At 28.3% G+C, this 23,980-nt stretch overlaps 2 protein-coding genes and 1 long non-coding RNA gene across 4 annotated transcripts; all 3 read left to right on the top strand.

Moving 5' to 3' along the window:
• Positions 1-22: 22 nt before the first annotated feature.
• LOC111033995 (ribonuclease H2 subunit A) lies at positions 23-3,254 on the top strand. Its single transcript, XM_022315002.1, has 6 exons — positions 23-519; positions 1,174-1,372; positions 1,700-1,826; positions 2,461-2,650; positions 2,747-2,870; positions 3,022-3,254. The coding sequence occupies exons 1-6, from the start codon at positions 354-356 to the stop codon at positions 3,152-3,154; spliced, it is 939 nt and encodes a 312-aa protein (XP_022170694.1). The 5' UTR covers positions 23-353; the 3' UTR covers positions 3,155-3,254.
• A 7,225-nt stretch (positions 3,255-10,479) lies between these two features.
• Positions 10,480-13,514, top strand: LOC111034022. Of its 2 annotated transcripts, XM_022315048.1 has the most exons (6): positions 10,926-10,940; positions 11,008-11,369; positions 11,453-11,650; positions 11,729-11,812; positions 11,881-13,242; positions 13,389-13,514. In XM_022315048.1, exons 2-5 carry the CDS (start codon positions 11,299-11,301, stop codon positions 12,173-12,175), a joined length of 648 nt encoding a protein of 215 aa, XP_022170740.1. In that variant the 5' UTR covers positions 10,926-10,940; positions 11,008-11,298; the 3' UTR covers positions 12,176-13,242; positions 13,389-13,514. The 2 variants fall into 2 exon arrangements, with proteins under 2 accessions (XP_022170733.1, XP_022170740.1); XM_022315041.1 differs by having other exon boundaries at positions 10,480-11,369.
• A 4,822-nt stretch (positions 13,515-18,336) lies between these two features.
• LOC111034037 lies at positions 18,337-23,448 on the top strand. Its single transcript, XR_002604489.1, has 3 exons — positions 18,337-18,614; positions 19,525-19,708; positions 22,857-23,448. It is a non-coding gene; the product is annotated as an uncharacterized LOC111034037 (long non-coding RNA).
• Positions 23,449-23,980: the final 532 nt, after the last annotated feature.

The raw sequence follows: 23,980 nt of genomic DNA, 5'->3' as shown, positions 1-23,980 counted from the left end.
AACAAAGTACAAAATACGAATTACGAACATTAATATTAATCATAATATAATGTTTGTTGTTATTTGTTAACACTTGTTGTCGTCTACTGCTTGGTGTTAACTCACTGCTTGTCAGTTATTCACTTGTCAGTTGTCGTTTGTCGCGTCTTGTTTGTTCATTGATCACACTAAAATTATAGACTTCTATAAGATTGACGGTTGTCTGTTCTCCATTGAAAAAATATTCTTTACTTTTGGGAGCTAGACACGTTATAAGAATTTGTTTTATTGTTACCACTTCACCTGATAGGTACTGCCTATATTGAAGAATAAATATACGATTTATTAAATCTAGATTAAACTTGTAAATCATAATGAACAGCAACTATAAAGTTTGCTCTACCATTTCTGATGTGAAGTCGGCGATTTCGTCTGAAAATAATTCATTCGATGTTCGCATTGAATCTGATTTGCCCGAAACAACGAAAACTGAGAAATGTATTCTGGGAATCGACGAAGCTGGCCGTGGTCCTGTCCTTGGTATGTATTAAAATAATACAAATGTATCTTAGTTAATGCCTTTACTATACCTAAATTTAATGTTGAAATTAAAGGTTTTGGAAAATTAATGTATACACATCCCACAGAAAGACTTTCACTAAACAAAAAAAAAATGCCTACCTAATTTTCAATATACATTGTTCACATTGTTCTATTTGTACACCATATTTTGGTTACTGTATAAATTATATTAGATATCCCGATTCATATGTTATGATTTCTACATTCTCATAGGTCATTGATGCATTTAACTATTTTATACATTGCCCATAAACACATATACTTGATATTTTACTTAACAATACGGGTCAAACCTATTACTCGTACATAAGATATTAGTTGGTACTGTTTAAAATGGATATAACAGGTTACATATTATATTTAATTTAAAATCATTATTTCCCTGTTATTGCTCAAATATTATCTTACATAAATTTTCAAGTCAAAATGTTGATTCATGTGTTAAATTAAGTTAAAAACTAATATATTATGTTATAATTATCTCCATATACTTGATTACTTTACAGTATACCATTGATTTAAATAATATTACAATAGTACCTAAGCTAGTATTTATAAAAATTGTTTATAACTACTGTTTTGAATTTTGTTTAATAATGTATTTTTGTCTAGGTCCAATGGTGTATGGTACGTCTTACTGCTCAGTAGATAATCAAGCTATACTTAAGACATTAGGATGTGCTGATTCTAAAGTTTTGTCTGAACAAGCTCGAGATAATATCTTTGATGGAATAACCAAACAATCTGAAATACTTGGATGGGCTGTACACATTATATCACCAACTACAATAAGCAATTGTAGCTTTAGGAGGTATTGTATTTACATGGGATTTAATCATTTTTTAAATTTTGTACCAATGATATGCATTTAATGTAGGCCATACTACTAGTGTTTTTATTAGTTATTAAGACTAGAAAATATAAATTATTTAACATACTTTACCAATTTATGTTCTATTTGCTTAATATTTTAAAATTTAAAAGAGGACATAATTAATGCCGGAGAAGTTGGATATGCCTTTAACAAATAAATTTGTTTGCATCCATATCATCAAAAAAAAATAATAACATTGCTTATGAATTAATATATCTGTTGTACATTCATATTCATCAACTTTTTTATATTATTTTGTACTAGGCAAAAGTGTTCTTTGAACGAAATTTCACATAATGCTGCTATTGGTTTAATACAACGAGTTTTGGATAGAGGAGTAAATATTTGTGAAGTATTTGTAGATACTGTTGGACCACCTGAAAAGTACCAAGTAAGAATATTATTAGTTTTTATTTTTAACATGCATGAATACTAAAAAAAACTTAAGCACATAATAGTATATGTTCTAAAATTGCTGTTTTATTAGTATAAAATGTGTACTATACATTTTCAATATTATGTTTATATGCTTGTAAATAGTAAAAACTCTTGGAACCAAAATTCCATTAATTTAAAACAAAAACAAGCGACAAGTGGTGGCACCACCATTTCTGATCTAGACACTCTCAACACTGACTCAGTTGTAGTCCTACACATTTGCTGGTGTCGTTTTAAACGTCATCCTAACTAATCAAAGTAAATTACTGTTAGTGACAAATTAGTTGTATAAAAGTATAAATCAAATAACAATTTTACACTTTTAATGAATATTATTGAAGTAAACACTAAACATAACATTTTAGGAATTCTATTTTATAAATGAATAACAAATATTATCGATACATCTATATTAAAATGTAGAATATGTTCATAAATTATTTTATTGTTACTAAAGATTGGGGAATATTTGTGTGACTAAAATTATTTGAATATATTTATTATTGAGGAAATGATTTATTGTTACTTAAATATGCATAATATTATTTATAAAAACCTTTAGTATAAACTTTTATTTTATTTTTTAGGAAAAATTACTATCAATATTCCCTCAACTAAAAATCACAGTATCTAAAAAAGCTGATTCTTTGTTTCCAATTGTAAGTGCGGCCAGTATTTGTGCCAAAGTAACTCGTGATGCTGCATTAAAAAATTGGAAATTTGTTGAAAGACCTGGAGAAGATGTCGATTCAAATTGGGGAAGCGGATACCCAAATGGTAAAACAAAATAATTATTATAACCAATGGTCGTTTGACTATTAGTTTAAAATGCAAAAACAAAATGTTACATTTAATATATTTTTTAATGCCTAGATCCTGTAACAAAAGAATATTTAATGAAAAATATAGATCCAGTTTTTGGATTTCCTAGTATTGTACGATTTTCTTGGTCTACAGCAGAACTGGTACTAAAAAATAATGCTGCACAAGTAGACTGGTAAGTAGATGCATTATTATATTGTGAAATGTTTAATTTATTATGTTTAATACTATCCTATAATTAGTGTTTGGTTTGGTTTTTATGGCAACAAACTGAAAAATGAAACAATTTGAACATTTTTTAATAAAATATTTATTATTTTGTATAGGTCTGACGAAGAAGAGGATGAAGACAAAAAATCAGTACCTATTACTTCCTTTTTTGGTAAAAATAATAAACAAGTTCAACAAAAAACGCCTTTTTTTGATGATAGAGGCTTAATAGTTACAACTAAATTTTAGTAAATGATAAATTGTTGTTTTATATTTAATTGTTCAATCTAAATAATTATAGTTGCTATTAATATATATTTTTTCGAATCGTATAATGTCAACAATATTAAACCACTTATTTAAATTCATAATCAAATAATTATATTTTGTATGTAAATTAAAATAAAGTTTTACATTGTTAAATATTTTTTTATAAACAAATTAAAATTAAGTAAAGATTCTTTATTGAATCACATAAAATATTAAACATAGACCAGGGCATGTCAAATATGTTACCCAATGCATATTATTTTAAAGCCTTCAGCAGCAACTATAATAGACAATAAGTGGAAAAAAAAAATTGTACAATTTTCTTTTTGTGTCACAACTATGTGAGTGAGAGGTAAACATTATGTTATTTATTGTGTTATTTTCTGATAAACTGTAATTATTTAAGTGCTGTAAGAAATGAATACAATTTAAAATATTTTAATTTTCGATACATTTGTATGTGCAATCTGGCACAGTTGATAGTTTGAGTTAGACATGCCTAATATAGACTATTGAAATATTATAAACCATTTATTTTATACTTGAAGTACAGAAAGTTAATTTCCTTTCCCATTATGTGTTTTTATTAAATTAGTTATTAGTTTATTAGATATATTTGTTTTCAACTAACACTTCTAGAGACTTAAAAAAACTAAAATGAGTATAAAATTGAAATTAAGTCTCTATTACACGTCAGATACGTAGCAAATGAATATTAGTGTTGTATTGTACACCTTCCATCACACCTGTCCAATTTATTTTTGTGCGTGGCACGCAATAGTCGATTACAAATTACGATTACCACTGTTCATGATTCGAGTCAAAAACTACTGTTTTTAATTCAATCAGTCCGATCGTTATATTACATTCATGCGATAACACTTCTGAAAATTAATTTAAGTTTAGCGTGAAGTTCACTTGAGATCGGCCTGGCAACTTTCAGTTTTATTTAATAATATTTTTAAGCACTACTGCACATTTTTCTAAAAATTTAAATCAAATTTGTAGAATTTTGATGGCAAAATTAAAAATGTAACCCCATCGATCTCAATAATAGACTTCACTCTAAATTCATATTGCATATACATTTTTAGAAATCTTATGGCTTCAATACAATGATCGGAAATTGCTAATATTTCCTAAATTAGATACATTTTGTAGAAATTTGATTTTTAAATTCTTATAAATAAAAAATCATGTATGTATCTTTAATATTTATTTAACTTCAATTATAATAATGTGTGAGAAACCTTATATTGCATTTTTAAGCATTTAGACTCAGCAAAAAATGTCAAGTATCTACGATTATTCGTTTTTTGAATTATAACAAAATAAGAAAATCATCACATAAAAAATCGAGCTTACGGATGAATATCTTATCAAAAAAACGCTTATAAAAAATGTAATTGATTGTCCACTTCACTTTTTTATTTGATAAAGGTCGATTAACTTATTATAAATGTTGTATTCGATTTTCAAACCTTAAAAATAGAAAGAACATTTTTTATAAACATCGAACTACAAAATAAAATATTATATCTGTTCAATTTTGCAGATCAGATTTTTTAAAAATAATTAAAATTTTAGAAGATGCATAAAAAGTTCAGATACCAGTACCTACCTAATGACTATTTTTTATTAAACATCATACAGTATTGCTTATAATTTAAAAAATGGCGGTAATATGACAATGAGATGATTGGTTATAAATTATTGATCCATAGGGGCATCCGTTCGTTTTATATTTATTTGACATGGTATGTTTTTAATAATATAAAAATAATTCATATTTTATTGAAGTAGGTCAATAATATTTAATTTCTGTTACCCACTTAAATTGTTTTTTATCAGTTTTTAGTTAATAGTCCGATACACAGAGTGATTCATTTAACGTAAAACTCTCATTATTTCAAAAAGTATTAACGTTTTTGAAAATATGTTTTTACATGGTTCCAAATTGTTATAAAACAATGTTTTTTTTTAAATTTATATTTTTCAATATTAATTTCTATTCTTATAATTACGTATGTTTAATTATTCACTTTTTCGAGTAACAGACAGTTTTAATTTCATCAATTTAGTTTTGATAAGAATATTTTTCTGCAGAGTATTTTGATACATACAAATCGAATTTAGGCGAGTAGTTTATGCATGCTAAGTTATAAGTAACTATTTAAAGTTAAGTTAAGACTGACATTTTTTGGGGTAATCATACGCGTACCACTTCAATCTACTCATCAAACTTTAAATATTCAAATAGTTACTTATAGCTCATAATAACTACTAATCCTATAAATTCGATTTTTATGTATAGAAATACTCGGAAAAATATTCTGCTTAGGAACATGAAATTTAAACTGTATGTCGTCATTCAAAAAGTTTAAATTAGTTAATTACTAAGTCTTATAACTTAAAAATGATTAAAAATATGTTGTTTTTTAAAGACAAGAAACCATATAATTTTTTTTTCACAAACATCAATACTTTTTAAAATAATGAGTGGTTCATGATAAAATTATCAGCTGGTATATAGTAATATGCCCATGTACCTATGACCTATATATTATAGATGGGTATTATGTTGAATAACAGCAATTATATTTTGCATTAAATTTTAGTTTAGCATCATTAATCAATGTTTTTCATTGATCAGTGACAATTAAAATATAGAATTATTGGATTAATGAAATTTTTAAAATTTTTTTTTTTATTAATGTGTTGTTTAACTACCCATTCATTAATAATAATATCTACCCATTACTTTTATTATTTCAATTTTAATTACAATACGTAAGCCATTCATTTGACTTATTATTGTATTTATTTTACGTAATGTCCATTGAAAATTGTTGCAATATTTCTTTTTCATCAGTTATATATTTTATTTATTTATGTAATAATGAAAAACGGTCTTGCGCCAAGAATATTATGTCTTTGCGCGTATGTTCTGTACATGAATTATATAATTATTATATTTATTAAATTGTCTCTGGTTTGTCTGTGTTATATTTTTATTTCATAGATCAGTACCTACTTACCGATTCTAAGCTTTGAGTGAATAGTGAAGAATCAGGAGTGTTTAATTTGTCATTTATAGTTTTTCAATTATGTTCCCTTTGAAGTAAACACTTTTTTGCTATCTACCTATTTACATATTTAATAGATCACCATTAGTTTCACTTTCAATTTTCACATATCCTTTTAGGTATACTCATATTTACCTAGGTAAGCTCCCATATTTGATAGACATGCAAATATATTTTACATCATATCGAATTTAATCGAAATTAATTCTGAGTATATTCTTTAAGAGGACGCTACACTGGCATTTGTTGTCTCCGCCTTACAAGTGTGTATTCAGAAGAAAAATTGTCAGATTTGCCGGATAAACAGTTGCGTTTACTGTTTAGTTCAGTTGGTTTAAAAAGTAGAGTGAATCGACCCATCACTAAACTTGACGGTAAGAATATTAACTGTGTTCGTTTGGGGGATTTTTTACGATAGTTTAGTTTTTTAAGTTATTAAAATAGTAATAGTTAGGTATTTAAATATTAAACAATTATTTTTAAATTTTTGAGTAATAAGCATTATTAATTTACGAGTTGTTTTATATACATTATACGCGAAATTAGCTAAAAAATTGAAGTATCGTAAAAAACCTACGTACTAACACAGATAAAGATATTACCATTAAGTTTCCTGGTGGGTCGATTCACTTTAGTTTTTAAACTTACGGAGCTAAGTGATCTGCTGAGCAGAAATTTGTCGTATTATGTTACGCACTATTGTCAGACGGGGACAACAAATTCCCGTGAAGAGTCCTGTTAAGTACCGTCCAGCGGGCCAATTTGGGGCAAAAATATAATTTTATAGTTTTACCTCCATAACGGTCTCTTCTTACTTAATTAATGTGAAACAAATATTGTGTTGTTATCTTTCTTAACAATATTTTGAATCACTGTGGTAGGGTCAACGTTTAATGGCAGCATCAAATTTCACACTATATAGGTATCAATTTTATGTTTAATATCTGTTGTTTTGCTTACGTCCGAAAACTTATATTAATATTCGTTGAATAAGATGTCTTATATACAAATTGATAATAAAAAATATGTTCCGATGTGTGTAAAATTCTCTACTCTACATCATAAATTATTATAATTCTGTATACATTTCTATAAATTACGTTTTACATTTTTAGTTCAACTTGGGACACTATTATTCAACCATGGTGCAAGTTTAACTTAGGATAAGCGAGTTCATTCCATCTGAACAAGACTAACCTTAGTAGAATTTAGTCTAAACTTATAACCTATAGTTATACTTTTACTTTTTTACAGATGATTTATATTGGATGAAATTGTTGACTATTATAAGAATAAGAATCTTATTGTTTTTCTTTATATGTTAATACATATTAACCAGTTACAAAATATGTTTGTTAAACTCAGAAAATTTTCTTTTATTTCATAAAAATTTAAAACTGTGTCCCAAGTTGGTTAAAATAGAAGGAATAATATTTGTATGGTTCAATTGTGACAGAAATTAATAGACTAAACCTTAACCATAAAAAAAATGTCACATTGAAGTACATCTAGATCAATTAATCTTAATGTTATTTACAATATAATTTCAAAACTGCCCCAAGTAAGCCCATTTGACAGTATTTTGTTAAGAGGAAGTGTAAGGTGACATTGTAAATTGTTTCAAATAAAAGTATTTGTGATAATTGTAATGTGTAATAAATACTAATCGCTATAACATTATATCATATTTTTATTTGATATATTATGCATTATATACCTAATTGTTTGTTTTTACTCTTAAGAGTTAAGACACATTTTATGGTTTAGAAACAAATTGCACGTAAAGTAGGTTGTAGCCTGTAGGTAAGCAAGTTGATAAATAATATTAAGTATAAGTACATATAAGTGTTTATTAAAAAATGTTGGAATATCTAAGGGGGGGGGGGGCAAAATGATACATTTGCCTCCTTAAAAAAAATTATGCTACTGGTTATACTTATTTTTTTTTTTGATGTGATGATTGGAAAATTTAGTACCTATGTATAATGTGTATATCAGTATTACTAAAGGGCTTCAATATCAATATAGATATTATTTTGGCTGTTATTTACCAATTATTTTCTTCAAGCATTAGATTTATAATATGTTTTGAATTATAAATTATACGTTTAAAAAAGAATTTGCAGTTTTGTTTAGTTAAGCATATTTTTTTATATTTTTTGTATAATTTATCTGATAATTACTACGCATTACTTTTTATATTGATAATTGACTAAAATTTATGTTATTTGAAATTTATGTTTATCTATATTTTAATATTTCTATACTGGTCACCTGTCAATATATAATGTTTGAAAATAACTGTCTCTGGTAATATATTATAGGTAATTCCTATAGGTGCCTATTTTTATAATTTATATATATTTTTATATGAATAGCATCAACATCCAACAACTTTATATTAGATTCTGAGTGGAGCGATAAATGTATGACAACAATGTTTTTTTTTGTCAAAGATATGTTTTATTTTATTTTGGCATTATTTCAAAAAATTAAATTTTGTCACAAATCCAGAATAAAATTGTTTTAAAATTTGCCAACTGGTGGTCCGCGAGAAAATTTAGGTGGTTCGTAGAAAAATAGCTAGAAATCAGCTAGAAATAAGTAAAGCTCTACGACTTGTAGTGACTACATTGGAGCCAAAATTGCACAAAATCCTTCAAAACAAATAGGAACAAATACCACATTAAAATTTAATTAAAACTTAAATCTTTTGTCATAAATAAAAATAAAACCTTTTTTAATATTTTACGTATGTATTTTTTTGTATTAATTTGGTGTAAAATTTATTAGTAGTCGAACAGTATTTATGTAAAATGCTATTATAAGCTATACGTGGTCCTTAGAATTTAGAATATGGTATTAGTGATCCGCAAGGTCCAAAAGAGCAATGCTTTTGTATGCTGTTGGAGGGAATCTCCAAGCTATTCGTATGACTGTAAAAGCATCACTTTCCGGGTCTTTAAAATTAATGGAATGGTTCACTGTCAAGTGAGCACACCCTTCATCGTCTAAACAGCTGTGACTCTAAATTCAAATTTAAAACAGTATTATTATTATAAAATAAATATTAAAATCATAAAAAAATAGGTAACTACACTGACATATCTTACAATAATCACTTTGTTAGTAGTCACTTATAAGTAGCGACAGGTAAAATTCAATCTTTAATGATACCTAGTCAATAGTGAGTTTAAAAAACTCAGTATTCCCCTGGAATGAGAAAATATTTCCGGATTCCGGTTCTACAACTCCAAATAAACACTGACCCTCCACCTGATGACCGCGATTATACTTTCGTTTGCCAAACTTCGATGCATCGATTTCGACATTGTTACAACAAAATTTGAAAGGATTATAACTTCGAAATCCAATGATTTTCTCAAATTTATTTGCGCCAGCTTTCTTAACTCGTTGAAGTACGTATGTTTCAGCAAAAAAATAATCAAAATAAGTAAATTTTATTCCAAATTTCTTATCAATGTTATGACTTGTTATCATATATCTGATATCTGATCACAGAATAACCAGAAGAGACACCTTTTCAGTTTAACATGGGTTCTTATGGGGCACAGATTTGCAACACCTGGTGGAATATCAGTGCTGCCGGTAGAAAGATAATTCCCATTATTCTTTGTTTCTAGCGCGACTGTTATTCCCTGAACAGAGGCAATTAGTAATTACCTTAAACGACGATTATAAAGAATCTTTATAATCGTGCTTTAGCCTAACCTAATAAGTAATAAAGTTGTAAGTTGCAAGTTTGCAACTTGCTTACTCGCCTCAGTGTCTTTTGTGTTTATGTTCCAAAATATGAAGTCTGTACTCTGTAAAGTGAATAACTGATTTTTCAATTTCTGTGTTAGTTAATTTTTATTTGAATTATAAAATGTATATTTTAAATTAATAACATAACATTTTTTGTCTAGCATAGGTAAGTGTAGATCATGAAATATATATTTTAGATCATAGGTGCATTGAACAAATAAATCTCAAAATACATTGTAGGTTTAAACAAATTTATTACAATTACATGTATATAATATATTTACAAGTTACAACTACCTAGGTACATATATACAAAAATAAAAAATGTGTATTGTATAATATTAAGTAGGTACTTATACGGTAGATACCTTTATACATATTAGTAATTTTTTTAGTCAATTAATTCTAAAAAGTTGTATAAAATGGTAAAATATGACACAAAATTTAATAATATTAATTATAAATGTTTTAGAATTGATAATTTCCTATTTTTACGTTTAGTTTCAGATAACATTGTTCTATTTAAAAATTTAACACTAGAAAAAATTCTAAAACGAATAAATAATTAAATAATACATTTAAAAAACAAAAATTACGATTAATTTGATTTAATTTCTTAATTAATAAAATAATTAAAACATTAATTTCAAATAAGAGCGCAAAAGTCAAACTGATGTTTTGTAAACAATCGCAGATATATGGACAGCTGATGTCGAAAGTTAGTAAACAAACCCTTATCAGTGTGACCAGACAGAAAGAATTTTACATTTTTATTATATACATGGATACACTGATATTCCACAAAGTTGAACAGATTTTTGAGTGCTCAGCGTGTGTCCATTCTGGTTATTCTGTGATCTGATCGTCGGAGTCACGAATTTATTAAGATAGTAACACATTAATCTGTGATAGTAATATATTAAATATTATATTATTATATATAAAATATACTATTTTACAACTTAATATTATTATTAGATACTAAAATACACCTAATCGTGGTCGGAGGCAAAGTTTTCAAGAAGAAAAATTCGATACTTATCGACGGGGAATCAATACCTACCGGTCCTATCGACTCGTATCGAATATTCAAACATCGATTCACTTAAATTTCTTCCTCGAAAATTTTGATTTTCAAAATTTTCACGCACGCTACCGTATGCATAGCCGCATAAGTCTATAGCAAATTGACGACGGCGTCGCCGAGTCGGGTTCTACGGATACTATAAGTCTATACGACAGTTAAAATTTATTTTCAAAGTAAATATTATGGTGTATAAATGTGTAATTCCAAATTGTGGCATAACTTATCATAACACATCAAAAACAAAATTATATAAGTGAGTTAAACATTTAAAAATCATTGGGCGGGGGTGTTGTGTATAAAAGTACCTAGTCAACATGTTCTATGTGTGTATTATAGATTTCCAACAGATGAAGTATTAAAAACTAAATGGATGAAAAATTGTTCAATTACAAAACATCTCGTATCTTACAAAGTTTGTAGTAAACACTTTTTACCTGAACATATTAAAGATAATGGTCGCTTGATGCCCGCTGCTGTACCAAGTATACAACTAGGTGCAAATCTTGATCCAAATTCTGAAAATTCAAGCAAAACGTAAGTAGATTTTTATGTCTACCTATTTATATAGATTTTTAGTTATCCTATTTAAAATGTTTGTACACTTGTGTTTAGTGATATCAGTACACATAATAATTTTAAATTGAACCAAGCTGACTCACCTCAAAGATCTGAGACCTCTACTAGTTTGATCACAAGGTACGTACCTCGTAACTACAAAAAAATATTTTTTTTTTAATTTATGATATGCGTATTATGTATTGCAGTATATCACCTACTCATACACCACAGATACGAAAACTATCATTTGATAATCCCAGGTATTTTAATGACCTAACAGAAGAACATTTTTCTACTCCAAGAAGAACTAAAAGACATCTAGCATTTGCCAAAAAAAAGTACGATGACATCAGAAAAAAACTGAATACAGTTGAACAAATAAATCGAAGATTGACAAAGAAAGTAAAAACGTATCAAGATTTAATTAAAACATTAGAGGACTCAAACCTTTTGCCAGAAAATGTTTCTCAATTTTGTACAGTCACTTTGCACAATCAATAATTCATTGATTTACTTTAATCTGTTGGGTTCTCAGCCTGTAAATAAATAAATAAAATAAAAGTATTGAAATAATGCTTAATGAATTATTGTAATTGGTAAGTAATTAAGACTGTTAAGAGGATGTGATACAACCGTAATTTAAATGTAAAATTGCTGTCAGTATCATGATTTTAAAAATGTTTTAAACGGTACTCAAATTAGGAGGCTCCTAAACTATCATCATTTTACTATGGTCCTATCCTTGAATATACTATTATTTATGTTGATAATGGTAAGATTATACACAGATATCTATATTTTTATTATATAAATATGTCCGTTATAGTTATATATCTGTGGGCTTACATAAAAAACTAAACTTATTAGCTATGATTTTAAATTTTATTAAATCTAAACATGACAGATTTAAATGGATTATTCAAACGTATATTGTGTTATGTTATGCATTTTTTAGGCGGAGTAACACATACTGGTATCACGGCTAATATAATAAACGGTCAAAGAATTGTATCACAAAGGGGCCATAATAGACCTGTAGTATCAATATAATAAGTTAGTATCATAATAAACTGATGTTTTGTAACTTAGAGTTATATTACTTAATGCTGCAACTTGTGTTAATGTCTGACGTGTTTGTTTAACGTTTTTTCAAGCAGCCGTCAGTTTCTGACTTCAATATTTATCTTTTTTAATGAAAAACATCTTTAATATTAAATTAATATATTATTGTATGACATATATGTGTCGTGTCACATAGGGTCAACTGGTTAGGAATATAGTATATTATTATTATTATTATGTCATTATATACTTTTATTAATTAATGATATAGATACCAGGTACTAGGTGTGCTGTAGCTTTATGTTTTAATAGTTTGCAAGTGACTAAGAAAAAAGACCTTAATAAAATTTAATTTCATACATTTCTTCAACGTAAAAAATTGTGTAATCTTTGGGTTAAGGCTTGACAAAAAGACACATGGAATCCAAAAACTAGTACAGTTTGTAGCATTCATTTTTTATAAGAGGATTTTCGAAAAATCAAAAAAAGGAAATTAAAACCTCAAGGTAATGATCATTTTTCATATTAACACTTCATCATTTTTAAACTTTACAATTTTTTTGTAATTTTACCATAGTGTTAATATGTTAATGTTTCATTATATTCAATGTACACATTAGTACTAATTATATTATATCTTTATATTTTATAGCTATTCCTAAACAATGTCTGAAAGAATGTTCTTCAGCTACTTCCACACAAGTGACATCAAGGAAACGTGCAAATAAACGTGAAAATGGAAAAATTGTTAGAAATTTTATCTCACCAACTCAAAAAATTGAAGACGAATCAATCACCCATAGAGGTACATTCTGTTATTGAAGAATCAATTAAAGATATGTATAGCAAACTACTCGATGACTATGAAAAAAATAACAAAACAACAAAAAAAAGTTAACTGGGGCACAGATGATATATCGAAAGCTTTTACAATAAGATACCTAAGCAAAAGGTGTTTTATTTATCTGAGAAATAAATTACATTATTCACTTCCATATTTTTTAACGTTAGTGAAATGGGATTCAAGATTGAATTTTCGTCAAGGAATTTTATTGGATATCTTAAGAGTTTAGAACAATGAAAATAGCAGCACTGAACTTTAATAAGTTAGACAAATTATGTGTAATTCAATATGATGAAATGAAAATAAAAACGGCTTTTGAATGACAAAAAAAATAATCAAATAATTGGGCCAGATTGTCAAATGCAAGTAATTTTGGTTAGAAGCATGTTTAAAAATTGTAAACAATCTATTTATGTGAACTTTGATCAAATCATAACACCAGAAATATTTTATGAAGTGATATCTACATTACATGATAATTCATATAAAATTGTTGTTTTCGTATCTGATAGCGGAGGTGCTAATATAGGCCTACGGGAAAAATTAAATCTATCAATTGACAACAATTATTTTTTACATCCTTTCATAGATGATAAAATGTATTTATTTGCAGACGATCCTCATCTTTTAAAACAAATTGGCAATTGGCTAATAGTGGCAGGTTTTATTCCTTCAGATGGTTCATATGTAAATTCAACACTGTAAAAAGAGTTATTAAAAATAATTAAATCAGACATTTCTACTTTTCATAAATTATCTGAAAAACATATAGAATGTGTAAATGCTGGTGGGCAAAATTTGGAATTAGCAGCCCAACTACTATCTCAGAGTGTCGCAACAGCTTTATGCCATTACAAGCCTGGATCTAATAAAATATCTGAAAATACAGGAACATTTATTGAAGTAATAAGTTATAGGTATGACATTATGAAGTCATGTACACCTACCGAAACACCATGTAAAAGTATAATACGGTTTATGGCTTAAATCTAGAAAAACAAAATAAATGTTTAGATAAAATGTATGAATTAATATCTACATAATATCAATATGTAATCGATATGTATATATTCAATGAAATGTAATGGAAAAATCACATTGCATAATTTCCAAAAATAAATTTTGATCTCTATAAAATCAACTAAATTACAGAACAAAGATCTGAAACAGAAATATAACATAGATTATAATATACTTACACATAGGCTAAACTGAAACAGCCTTAAAAGGTTTATTTTTACTGTTCAAAGTCGAGGAGATGTAGGTACTAACGTCATTGAATGCATTGTACAGAATAAGTATAATCATTCTTGGAAAAAATCCTGGAATTCTACAAGACAAACTTAATATTGAAATGAAACACAATAACAAAAATGAAGAAGAATACCTAGCAGCAAATTTTTTAGGGACTGCTGGTATTAAAATAAATAATCATGAAAATTATGATGAATCGTCAGATAAAAGTTTAACACCTAGTGAATCATCTCAAAATAATTTTGAAACACCAAACGAAGAAGAAAAATTTGATCATTCTTATAGTACACCAAGTTGGCTACAACATTTATCGTATGGAGGTTTAACAGAACTAACAGCAAATCGGGTTGAAAAAGCTAAGGTTTTTGAAAATACGTTCAAAAAGTTTCACATGGACAAAATTAATCCTGATGCTAATAATGTCAAAAGACTAACAAAGCTGACTAAGAAAAATATTATGACATACCTGAAGATTTTATTAAATCATTTGTCCTTCAAAGAACTTATATTAGAATAAAAAAACTTTATAGTAACTTAATTGCTACACAGAAAAGGCCTTTCAATGATACAGATAGGAAGTAAAAAAAGGTAAATAATAAATTAATGATTATGAGGACATTATATTTTTTTTGTTAGGTATAATATATAACATAATGGAACAAAATTTATTTATAATAATTCATAATTTATTTGATTATTTATTTATATTTTATGGTTCAACCTAATAAATATTTTGTACAATGTACTGTTTTTCCTTTTCAGCGTGAACCTGTTATAATGAATTTGCATGATTTCTGTTTTTGATTGGCTAATGGTGCTTGGCTTTGTCCGTTTGGTATATTAACTGTGAAGACAGCTATCTAGTATAATAGGTAGTTATGTATGAGATGAGCGATGATTATAAAGTGTATTAACTTCAAATTTAATTTAAAATCAATGTTAAATTAATTTTACTAGATCTTAAGAATGTAAAATATTATTAATAATTGTAAGAATACATAATAAACCCTACTTCCCGCTTACACTCTGCTTGTCTAGTAGTATAAGGTCTGTGGGTATACGTACGCTCAGCAATCAACACATATAGGCGTATAAGGTAAAAAAATTGATCCCTTCTTGCTCGGCTATCGTATTAATAATAACAATTTAAAATATATAATATAAAATATCTTAGGCTGACAAACGGTGTCGGCTCAGAAACGTTTTGGGTATACATTACATAATGATATGATATAATTAAATTCAAATTTAACACCATCCGTTATCGTGATCCACTTGTAACCTACTGAAAAGCTGAGTAACACTCACTTACCCGCTATATGTTCATATTTCCTTCTTATGACCTAACACTAAGAACACAATTTTATACAACTTGATCTATCGGTAGGGGGGGGGGGGATTTTACTTGCTGGACACTGTCTAAAAGCAATATTAATATATTTTTGTTCTGTACTACAGTCTACAAGCTGACTATTATAGCTATTTACCAATAAAGGCGTGTTTGGCCCAACATTTTAAATATTTCATTATTGCGCAGACTGACAAATTACAATCTATGCACTTCGGCTACTATATCAAGAGCGGGCCGTCACACACTCATTCTTATGCGAATTATAGCTTAGATCATATACATGCCACATGGTATATAATATGATCAATATATATCACTATAAATATTATTATTGACGGCCAAAGAAGGCGTTTAAAAATAATTTGGTGCAAATATACTACCTGCACCCCTCTCCCCCCCCCCCCCCCCCATTGACGTCCCTGTTCAATGTCTTCCAATCGATATTAAACCGATTTATCAACACATTTTTCTTTTTGCTGGATACATGTAGTTATAATTGCATTTTACATAATATTATTTATTTTATCTAAAAAAAGTCACAAAATCCGTTATAACAATATGCCAATTATGTTATATTGTGTAATAATTTTAATTTATTCATTTGTTTTGTTTTTCATACGTAACGCATTGTTTCATCGTGACAGCCAATGAAACTGTACTATTGTTCGTATCAAAGTTCCTAATTATACGTAGGCATTTAATACGATATATTATAATACAATGTATAATCGTTCTTTTTTCTTTCACGATTGATGCGGAAACCAAATATACGTGAAACCAACATGACAATAGGTACCTATAATATGTATCGAGTGGGTTTCGTTTATTCGGATTTATTATTCAATAGCATTATAATTCGCACTAACTATTAATTATTATTTATTAACAATGATTACTTTCCAGCTACTTTTGTATAAAGTAAAAATAAATATTAATACGATTGAAATTTTACGAGTACCTATATTCTGTGTGTCCGCCCGTCTGCCATCTCCCGTCTGCGGTCTGCCCGGTGTCCACCTAGCTAACTACCGTTTGTACATTATTTTCCATTTTCTATTTTACTATTATTATCAGTGCTCAAATTGGTGGTAGAAAACTCAGGCTTATAGAGAATGGAGTTCCTCTGCTATTTTTTTTTTTTTGAGAACTTCCCTGCTGATTATTTTTTATTTAGGGGGGGGGGGGGTAGTGCATTGCTGCATTATTTTTGATAAATTATTTTTCAAACACAAATTGTACACTGTATAACATTATACAGTTGGATAATATCCAAAATAATAAGTTAAATTGTATTAATTTAACAACTCATTATTACTCTTTTCATTAGGTATGATACGAGACCAACATTCTTATATGGATACTTAAAAAGGTGATTTACCAAGTATGCACACTCCCATTTAACAATGAATTGATTCAAATTCTGTTTTTAGAATTTTTAAATATACTTGGAAATTTTTTTTAAATTCTTTAATTTTTGAGTTCATCTTTAAATGTTGATGTACATACATAATTAATTCAAAAAAACGAGCTAAAACGGTTCATTAATTCATTATCATGGACGTATACAAGAGGGGATGACCTTTTTCAATAATATTATTGCGGATGGCACTACCCTGTGATTTATCTTGAAAATAATAAATATACGTATGTAATATGTATATACATCAAATTATATAATTCTCCCAATGAAAATTTTTGTTTACTCCTCTGATCCTTAGTAGTTAGTACACAAAGTTAAATAACTTAAAATCTACTTGTTCGAATTATGATTCGAAATCAAAATTTTTAGAATCATTAAAATAATTTACAGTAACAAAAGTTTGTATCTTTGTAGAACGGAGTGTTGTTAAGGAGTTTAAGTAGTACAAAAAATACTGACAATAATTTGAAAAATGTCTTCACCTAGGTATGTTTATTGTGTGGATCTGTGTAGGACACTCGGTAATAACGTTTGAACTGGATTTTTATGTTTTGTCACGGATGTGCAGTGGGAAAAAATCCACCGAAGATGAATTATGTCCTAAAAATAATTTCACAAAAAAAGTAAATCATAGGTTACCAACAGCTATAGAATATAGATAATTTGATAGTTATAATTTAATTTTAAAAAAGGTGGGTGGCACTCAATACTGAACAATATGTTATATGTGCGTGGGTTGTATTGAATTTGAATTTTAAATTTGAAGCTTAAACGCTCATAAAAAATATTGTAATTATTTATTTTTGATATTTTTTAAACTGTTTATGAACTACTTGTATAAGGAGCATTGTATTTCTAGAGCTGAAAAAATGCTGTTCATTAAGGTAGCGGCAAAAATGTAAAACAAGGCTACGTGATAAGACCATACTTGCTGTAACCAACAAATTTAAACGGGTCACCTGTCAATATGTAATGTTTGAAAATAACCGCTTATGGCAATATATTATAGGTAATAGATATTTCAGTAAGTGCCTATTTCATAATTTATGTACATTTTTATGTGAATAGCATCAACATTCGACAATTTTATTTTTGATTCTGAGTGGAGCAATGGATGTATGGTTTTTCAACGATGTTTTTTTCGCGTTTAAAGATGCGCTTTGTTTTATAGTAGAAAAAACGCTTTAATCTTTATCTTCAAGGTTGGCGTCTGATAGCAAATTAGATTTAGCTTGTATTCGTTTTTGAAGAAAAAGTCCCTGTACTTTTCTAAATAGTCGAGAAAAACAAAATACAAATTGGTATGTAAGAATGGAAAGAATATTTATGCAAAACTGTTTTCGAAAAAATTGATGTTGTGTTTTTATTGTAATTCGAGAATTCGACTTGACCAATTTTAATCAAAAATTTGTATCACCATTTTCTAGATATAATGTTCAAAATATTTTTTGAACTAAAACATATTAAACCTACCTCAACAAAAAAAAAATCAGGTTTAAGCATGCCACAGTCTCCACTGCGTCATCACATACTTAACTAATATACTTATACTATTTAATAATGTAACTGCAGCTTTGTCTGCAGTATGTGTTATAAGATACATTCATATTGTTGAAAAAAAATTGAAATTAATATTATATGATTTATGATTTACCTAAATATTTCACGGGTAATTACTATTTATATTTATTTATTTTTGAACGACCGGGCCATCCGCCAACAAAATATTATTTTACGTTCACGTAAACCAGCCAAGCGGTCGATGGACAATATCATATATATTATATTTATTTATATATAGGTGGGAATCTGCAGTGTTTAATACTGTAATATATTATTATTATTATTATCATCATATCATTCATCACTATCGTTATAATCGTTATCATCACAATCATTATAATTTTATTATATTATAGGGACGACAAGTACCTGCGGTTGTTACTTGTTAATCGGTGCCGGGAGTGGCAGGAACTACGGTGGACCTATATGCATTATGTTTGTGTGTCCTGGACGAATGCGTGTGTTATTGTGCTATGTGCGGGCTGCACTCGAAGTGTGACTCATCCTGCTTTTTACCAACAGGCACCAGTAAAACAGTAGGTACGACTGTCCGTTTTAATGGATATCTAACGTCCGTTGTGATAATATAATGCATGTATATTGTGTTCACCGTACTTTTTCCCAACATATTATGATAATTATTGTATAGTTACAACGCAACATAAATACAGGGCGATTCACTAAGTATGCTCATCCCCGCTTGTTTCATTTAATAATGAATTTAATTAAATGGGTACTGATTTTTGGAATTTTTAAATAAACCTGAAGACCAGTTTTTTAAATTTTTAATATTTTTTAGTACTAGGTACTTAAGGAGTGTCCTGTGATGACTAGTGATACAATATTACAATCATTCGTCTTACTGCTGTCTTATGTGTATAGGTAAATAGGTCTTCCTAACCTAAACAAGCCACTCGGTACATCAGCCTGCCGAGTGAAGCAAAACGTGCAGGATGCAGGTCTGTGTCTCTGAGGTGTGGAAAATGTATTACCTGTAGGTATACTTATAATAAATTAAATGCATATAAAATATTAATTATTAACATAAATAGGTGTAATAGGTATGCATATATGTATAGATTATAGACACCACAATGCACTTAGGTAATACAAACTTTTTATATAAAATACTATACTATATAGCTGTAGTATACTAATAGTATCTGCAGACTTATTCAGATGTCAGTGTTATTAATATCTTCTTAAATGCTATCAGAAATCAGATTTTAATGATTTTTTAATTTTTTTTTATGACTTCTTTATTTTAATTTAATAAACAGTAGCGTGAAATACTTTCCTTGAAATGTTTATGTATAAATATAAAATAAATAGTTAATAAATAGCTTTTTAAATAATTACTAAAAGTTTAGATAGTTATAGTCTATAGAGTAATATCAAAACATTGTGCATTTGTGCGGGGGCATGCATCGGTTCCGCAAAAAAATCTGTTTCCGCCAGCATTATCGTTTCCGTCAAAACTATAGAAAAGGATCGATTATCATTACCACCAAATGTATAATGTTTACCTCATACATATATGTTACCACTTGTGGGAGTTTACAAGTTTGATTAGAAACGACACGAAAGTAATGTTTAAAAATAATAAATTAAAATAGTAAATATGAACTATTAACGCTACCCATTCAAGATAAGCTATAATATAAAGATAAATAAAATGCGCGAAATATGAATGTATAAAATTTGTCCAATATAAAAAAAATTAAAATATTAAGACTGTTTAATACACCTTAATTGTCCATGCCTATTGTAAATATTATTATAAATATAAAATTAGAGGAGAGTATTGGATAAATATCCGGATTATTAATGACCTTTTAAATAAAATACTTATTCAAAAATGTTGTCGCCATTTGACATTTTATTGACTATTTGTTTAGCCTATGATGAAACTCAAAATAAATTACATTACTGGCCACTGTGTAGTAATTATTATACTACAGATTATAAAATTAAAATCTACATAAATGCGTAAAATATGCGTGAGTAGGTGCCTACTTATGAGACTAGTACCTATATAGATGGAATCAAGTTAATTAGTTAGATATTTTATTTTCAGCAGCGTGAGTCACAGTAGGTCTAAATTTTTCACTTTTCCGGCTACGGAGATTGAAACGTTGATTTAACGTTGATTGCAACTGTATTTTAATGTTAAGTACCTACTGATCCCCACCCCATCACTCCCGCTTCGATTTTGTAAAGCCGCTTTACAGGACTAACCGCGAAATCTGCTGCAGCTCACTTATAAGTTATAACCTTCGGCCTCCTATGTGTGTGTATACTGTATATAATATCGTCCAGTGACCGCGTCCGCTGTTCGGCCATTATAGAGCTGTACGAATACCACTAAACGAGCTTAGGTACGCCCCACAAAATGCAAAATGTTATTATTACAATTATTTATAAGACGCACACAACGTGCCGGGACCGCTTATTCACAAGGCGTGACGCGAGTGTGTGTCTGTATGGTGTACGACGGAGTTGGCGGGTTTTAATGTGCCGGAGAAAACGGCGTAAATAAGTATACTCATCGTGCAAAACGCGTACGTACTATATGGCGAACCGGGTGGAACAAAGAAAAATATCTATCGTTTCATTCACGGTCCGTCTGTGCTCGTCTATATAATGTTTATACTTAATACTCGAAGAGTTCCACGCCGCTTGCCCAATGCCCAAGGCTCCTCGTTAGGCGATATACGTCGCGTAACACGATCGTCCGATCAACGAAAATAAAATATAAAATGTCATCTCTGATATTCCAAGTGCTTCTTTCTTACAACATAATAGTGGATTTTTGTTTGTAAATACTGTACACTTATTATGCCCATCCAATACCGCGGGTGGTCGCTATAAATGATTTCATCATAAATGTTATGTTTTCGGGCACTGTTTTTGTTGTCACCGTGGTTACTTATTAACAAAAACATGATATTTATGAATTACAGATTTTCCTCATAGAGGAAAAATGTTGTGTTGCATTTTATGGTTTTTTATACCTAATAATAATATGCACTATAATATGTGTGTATAGAAAGCTCTGTTCTTTTAAGAAGTCCGAGGTTTGTCTCTCATAATCTTTCCCGTTTAGGGGGGGGGAGTGGGATGCGTGCCAACACGTATATACCCGGGCTCTAAAATTTGATACAACCTATACCTTTAAGCCAAATGTTTTGTTTTTGTATTTAATTAGTGACTCAGCCAATGATTTGTTGCCTTACCAAAAACGAATATTTTTTGGTTTTTTAAAGGGTTTCCGCTAGCTGCAGAAAAAACAATTTTTTATAATATTAGATATCATTTTAGACCTGTATTTTATAATATATTTTGGCCAAAAACCACCCAATCAAATGTCTTTAAAATATTTGTATTTTACATTTAAGGAAGTTTAAGACAGGGTAAATCCACTAAAATGATTTAATTTGTCACTGACCATGCCTATAGTAAACAAATATTAAATTCATCTACTATATAAAATTCAAAGACTGCAAACATACAGTTTTCGACCGATTTTATAACATTTTCATGAGTAAGTGTAGGACGATCTGTAGGCCATAGACCATAGGCTACTTTTTATTACTTGCTTACATTTTGTACTTCTTACTTTTGAACACAAATTTTTAATACATACACTTGATTCACGAAAAACTGTCATTTTTTTTTTTTGTTTTAGGTTGTTTCCAGCGGTTAAAGAAAATAAAAAGTAGCTATTATTATGATTGGATATAATTTTAGACCTACCTGTACCTATTTTATATTTGGTCAAAATAACCTAAAGAACTGTATTACAATGCAGCTTACATTTAACGGAGCTTGGAGAATGGGTAAATCCACGAGCATTTAATTATTACGGACAATGATGTGCAGGATCAGCTTTTAATACATTTATAAATGTCAATCAACTTCAATAAATCACAAAACGTTCAGCGCACTGTAGTATCATTTTATCCACTTGGTACTCCCTGCAGTGCTGTAGGAAATCGTATAAAATGTTTGGTCTATGTATATCATTTATCCACACGGATCAAAGAACTCAGACATTGTATACGATGCCAGGATAGTGTTTACAATGAGCATTTTTACACTTGGACCGTAACATAAATAATATTATATATTTTATGCACGCGAGAGTTCTGCGTCAGTAGTTCTCAGTGGAGTATGAACCATTGCAACTGTGAATGGGTTGTAATATTAATTATTACTGTATTAGTTGATATTACTTTGACAACGTGTACCAAGCTACCTTTTTTTTTTTTTTTTTTTGAAAATTTTTATTGTAAATATAAATAAGATGTTTGACATATTATTAAAATGTTTACAATAAAGTATCTACCTCCTTTAAGCACAATGCTTGTGTTGGTGGTAGAGAGTTACATTACATAATAGACAAAATTATATACAAATAAATCTAATTCAAATTACAAGACAAATAGAATACAGTAACATAATACATTTCATAATTGATATTCAATGTTTCATATCTTATTCCACACATAATTATATATAATTTAAAATTTATTTATTTATTTTCTACAACTATCAGTGAAAATAACCATGAGTTCAGTTGTTTTTTAATGCACGTAATTCTAAGATTCCCAATTGAGTAGTAGATAATTTTTTTTATGTGTAAAGGCATTGCATTATAATAATTAGGACCTAAATAATCAATAAAATGTTGACCAATAGATTTTTTACAATAAAATACTTTGACATCAAAGGCCATCAATTCGCGTTTTTTTCTCATATTTTCCATAAGAAAAAAATTTTTATAATTTTTTATTATGTGCATAATAGATA

The sequence above is a fragment of the Myzus persicae genome, unplaced genomic scaffold, assembly GCF_001856785.1.
Source record: "Myzus persicae strain clone G006 unplaced genomic scaffold, MPER_G0061.0, whole genome shotgun sequence".
Lineage (NCBI taxonomy): Eukaryota > Metazoa > Arthropoda > Insecta > Hemiptera > Aphididae > Myzus > Myzus persicae.
The sequence above is the reverse complement of the archived record's forward strand: the minus strand, read 5'-3'. Positions and strand labels throughout refer to the sequence as shown.

What these genes read in the sequence shown, in the direction of transcription:
- LOC111033995 (XM_022315002.1), top strand. Translation starts at nt 354, where the DNA reads ATGAACAGCAACTATAAAGTTTGCTCTACCATTTCTGATGTGAAGTCG. An exon ending in GGGAAGCGGATACCCAAATG is followed by an intron (nt 2,651 to 2,746) that starts GTAAAACAAAAT and finishes TTTAATGCCTAG; the next exon opens with ATCCTGTAACAAAAGAATAT. An exon ending in AATGCTGCACAAGTAGACTG is followed by an intron (nt 2,871 to 3,021) that starts GTAAGTAGATGC and finishes TATTTTGTATAG; the next exon opens with GTCTGACGAAGAAGAGGATG.
- LOC111034022 (XM_022315041.1), top strand. Translation starts at nt 11,299, where the DNA reads ATGGTGTATAAATGTGTAATTCCAAATTGTGGCATAACTTATCATAAC. An exon ending in TCTGAAAATTCAAGCAAAAC is followed by an intron (nt 11,651 to 11,728) that starts GTAAGTAGATTT and finishes ACTTGTGTTTAG; the next exon opens with TGATATCAGTACACATAATA. An exon ending in TCTACTAGTTTGATCACAAG is followed by an intron (nt 11,813 to 11,880) that starts GTACGTACCTCG and finishes TATGTATTGCAG; the next exon opens with TATATCACCTACTCATACAC.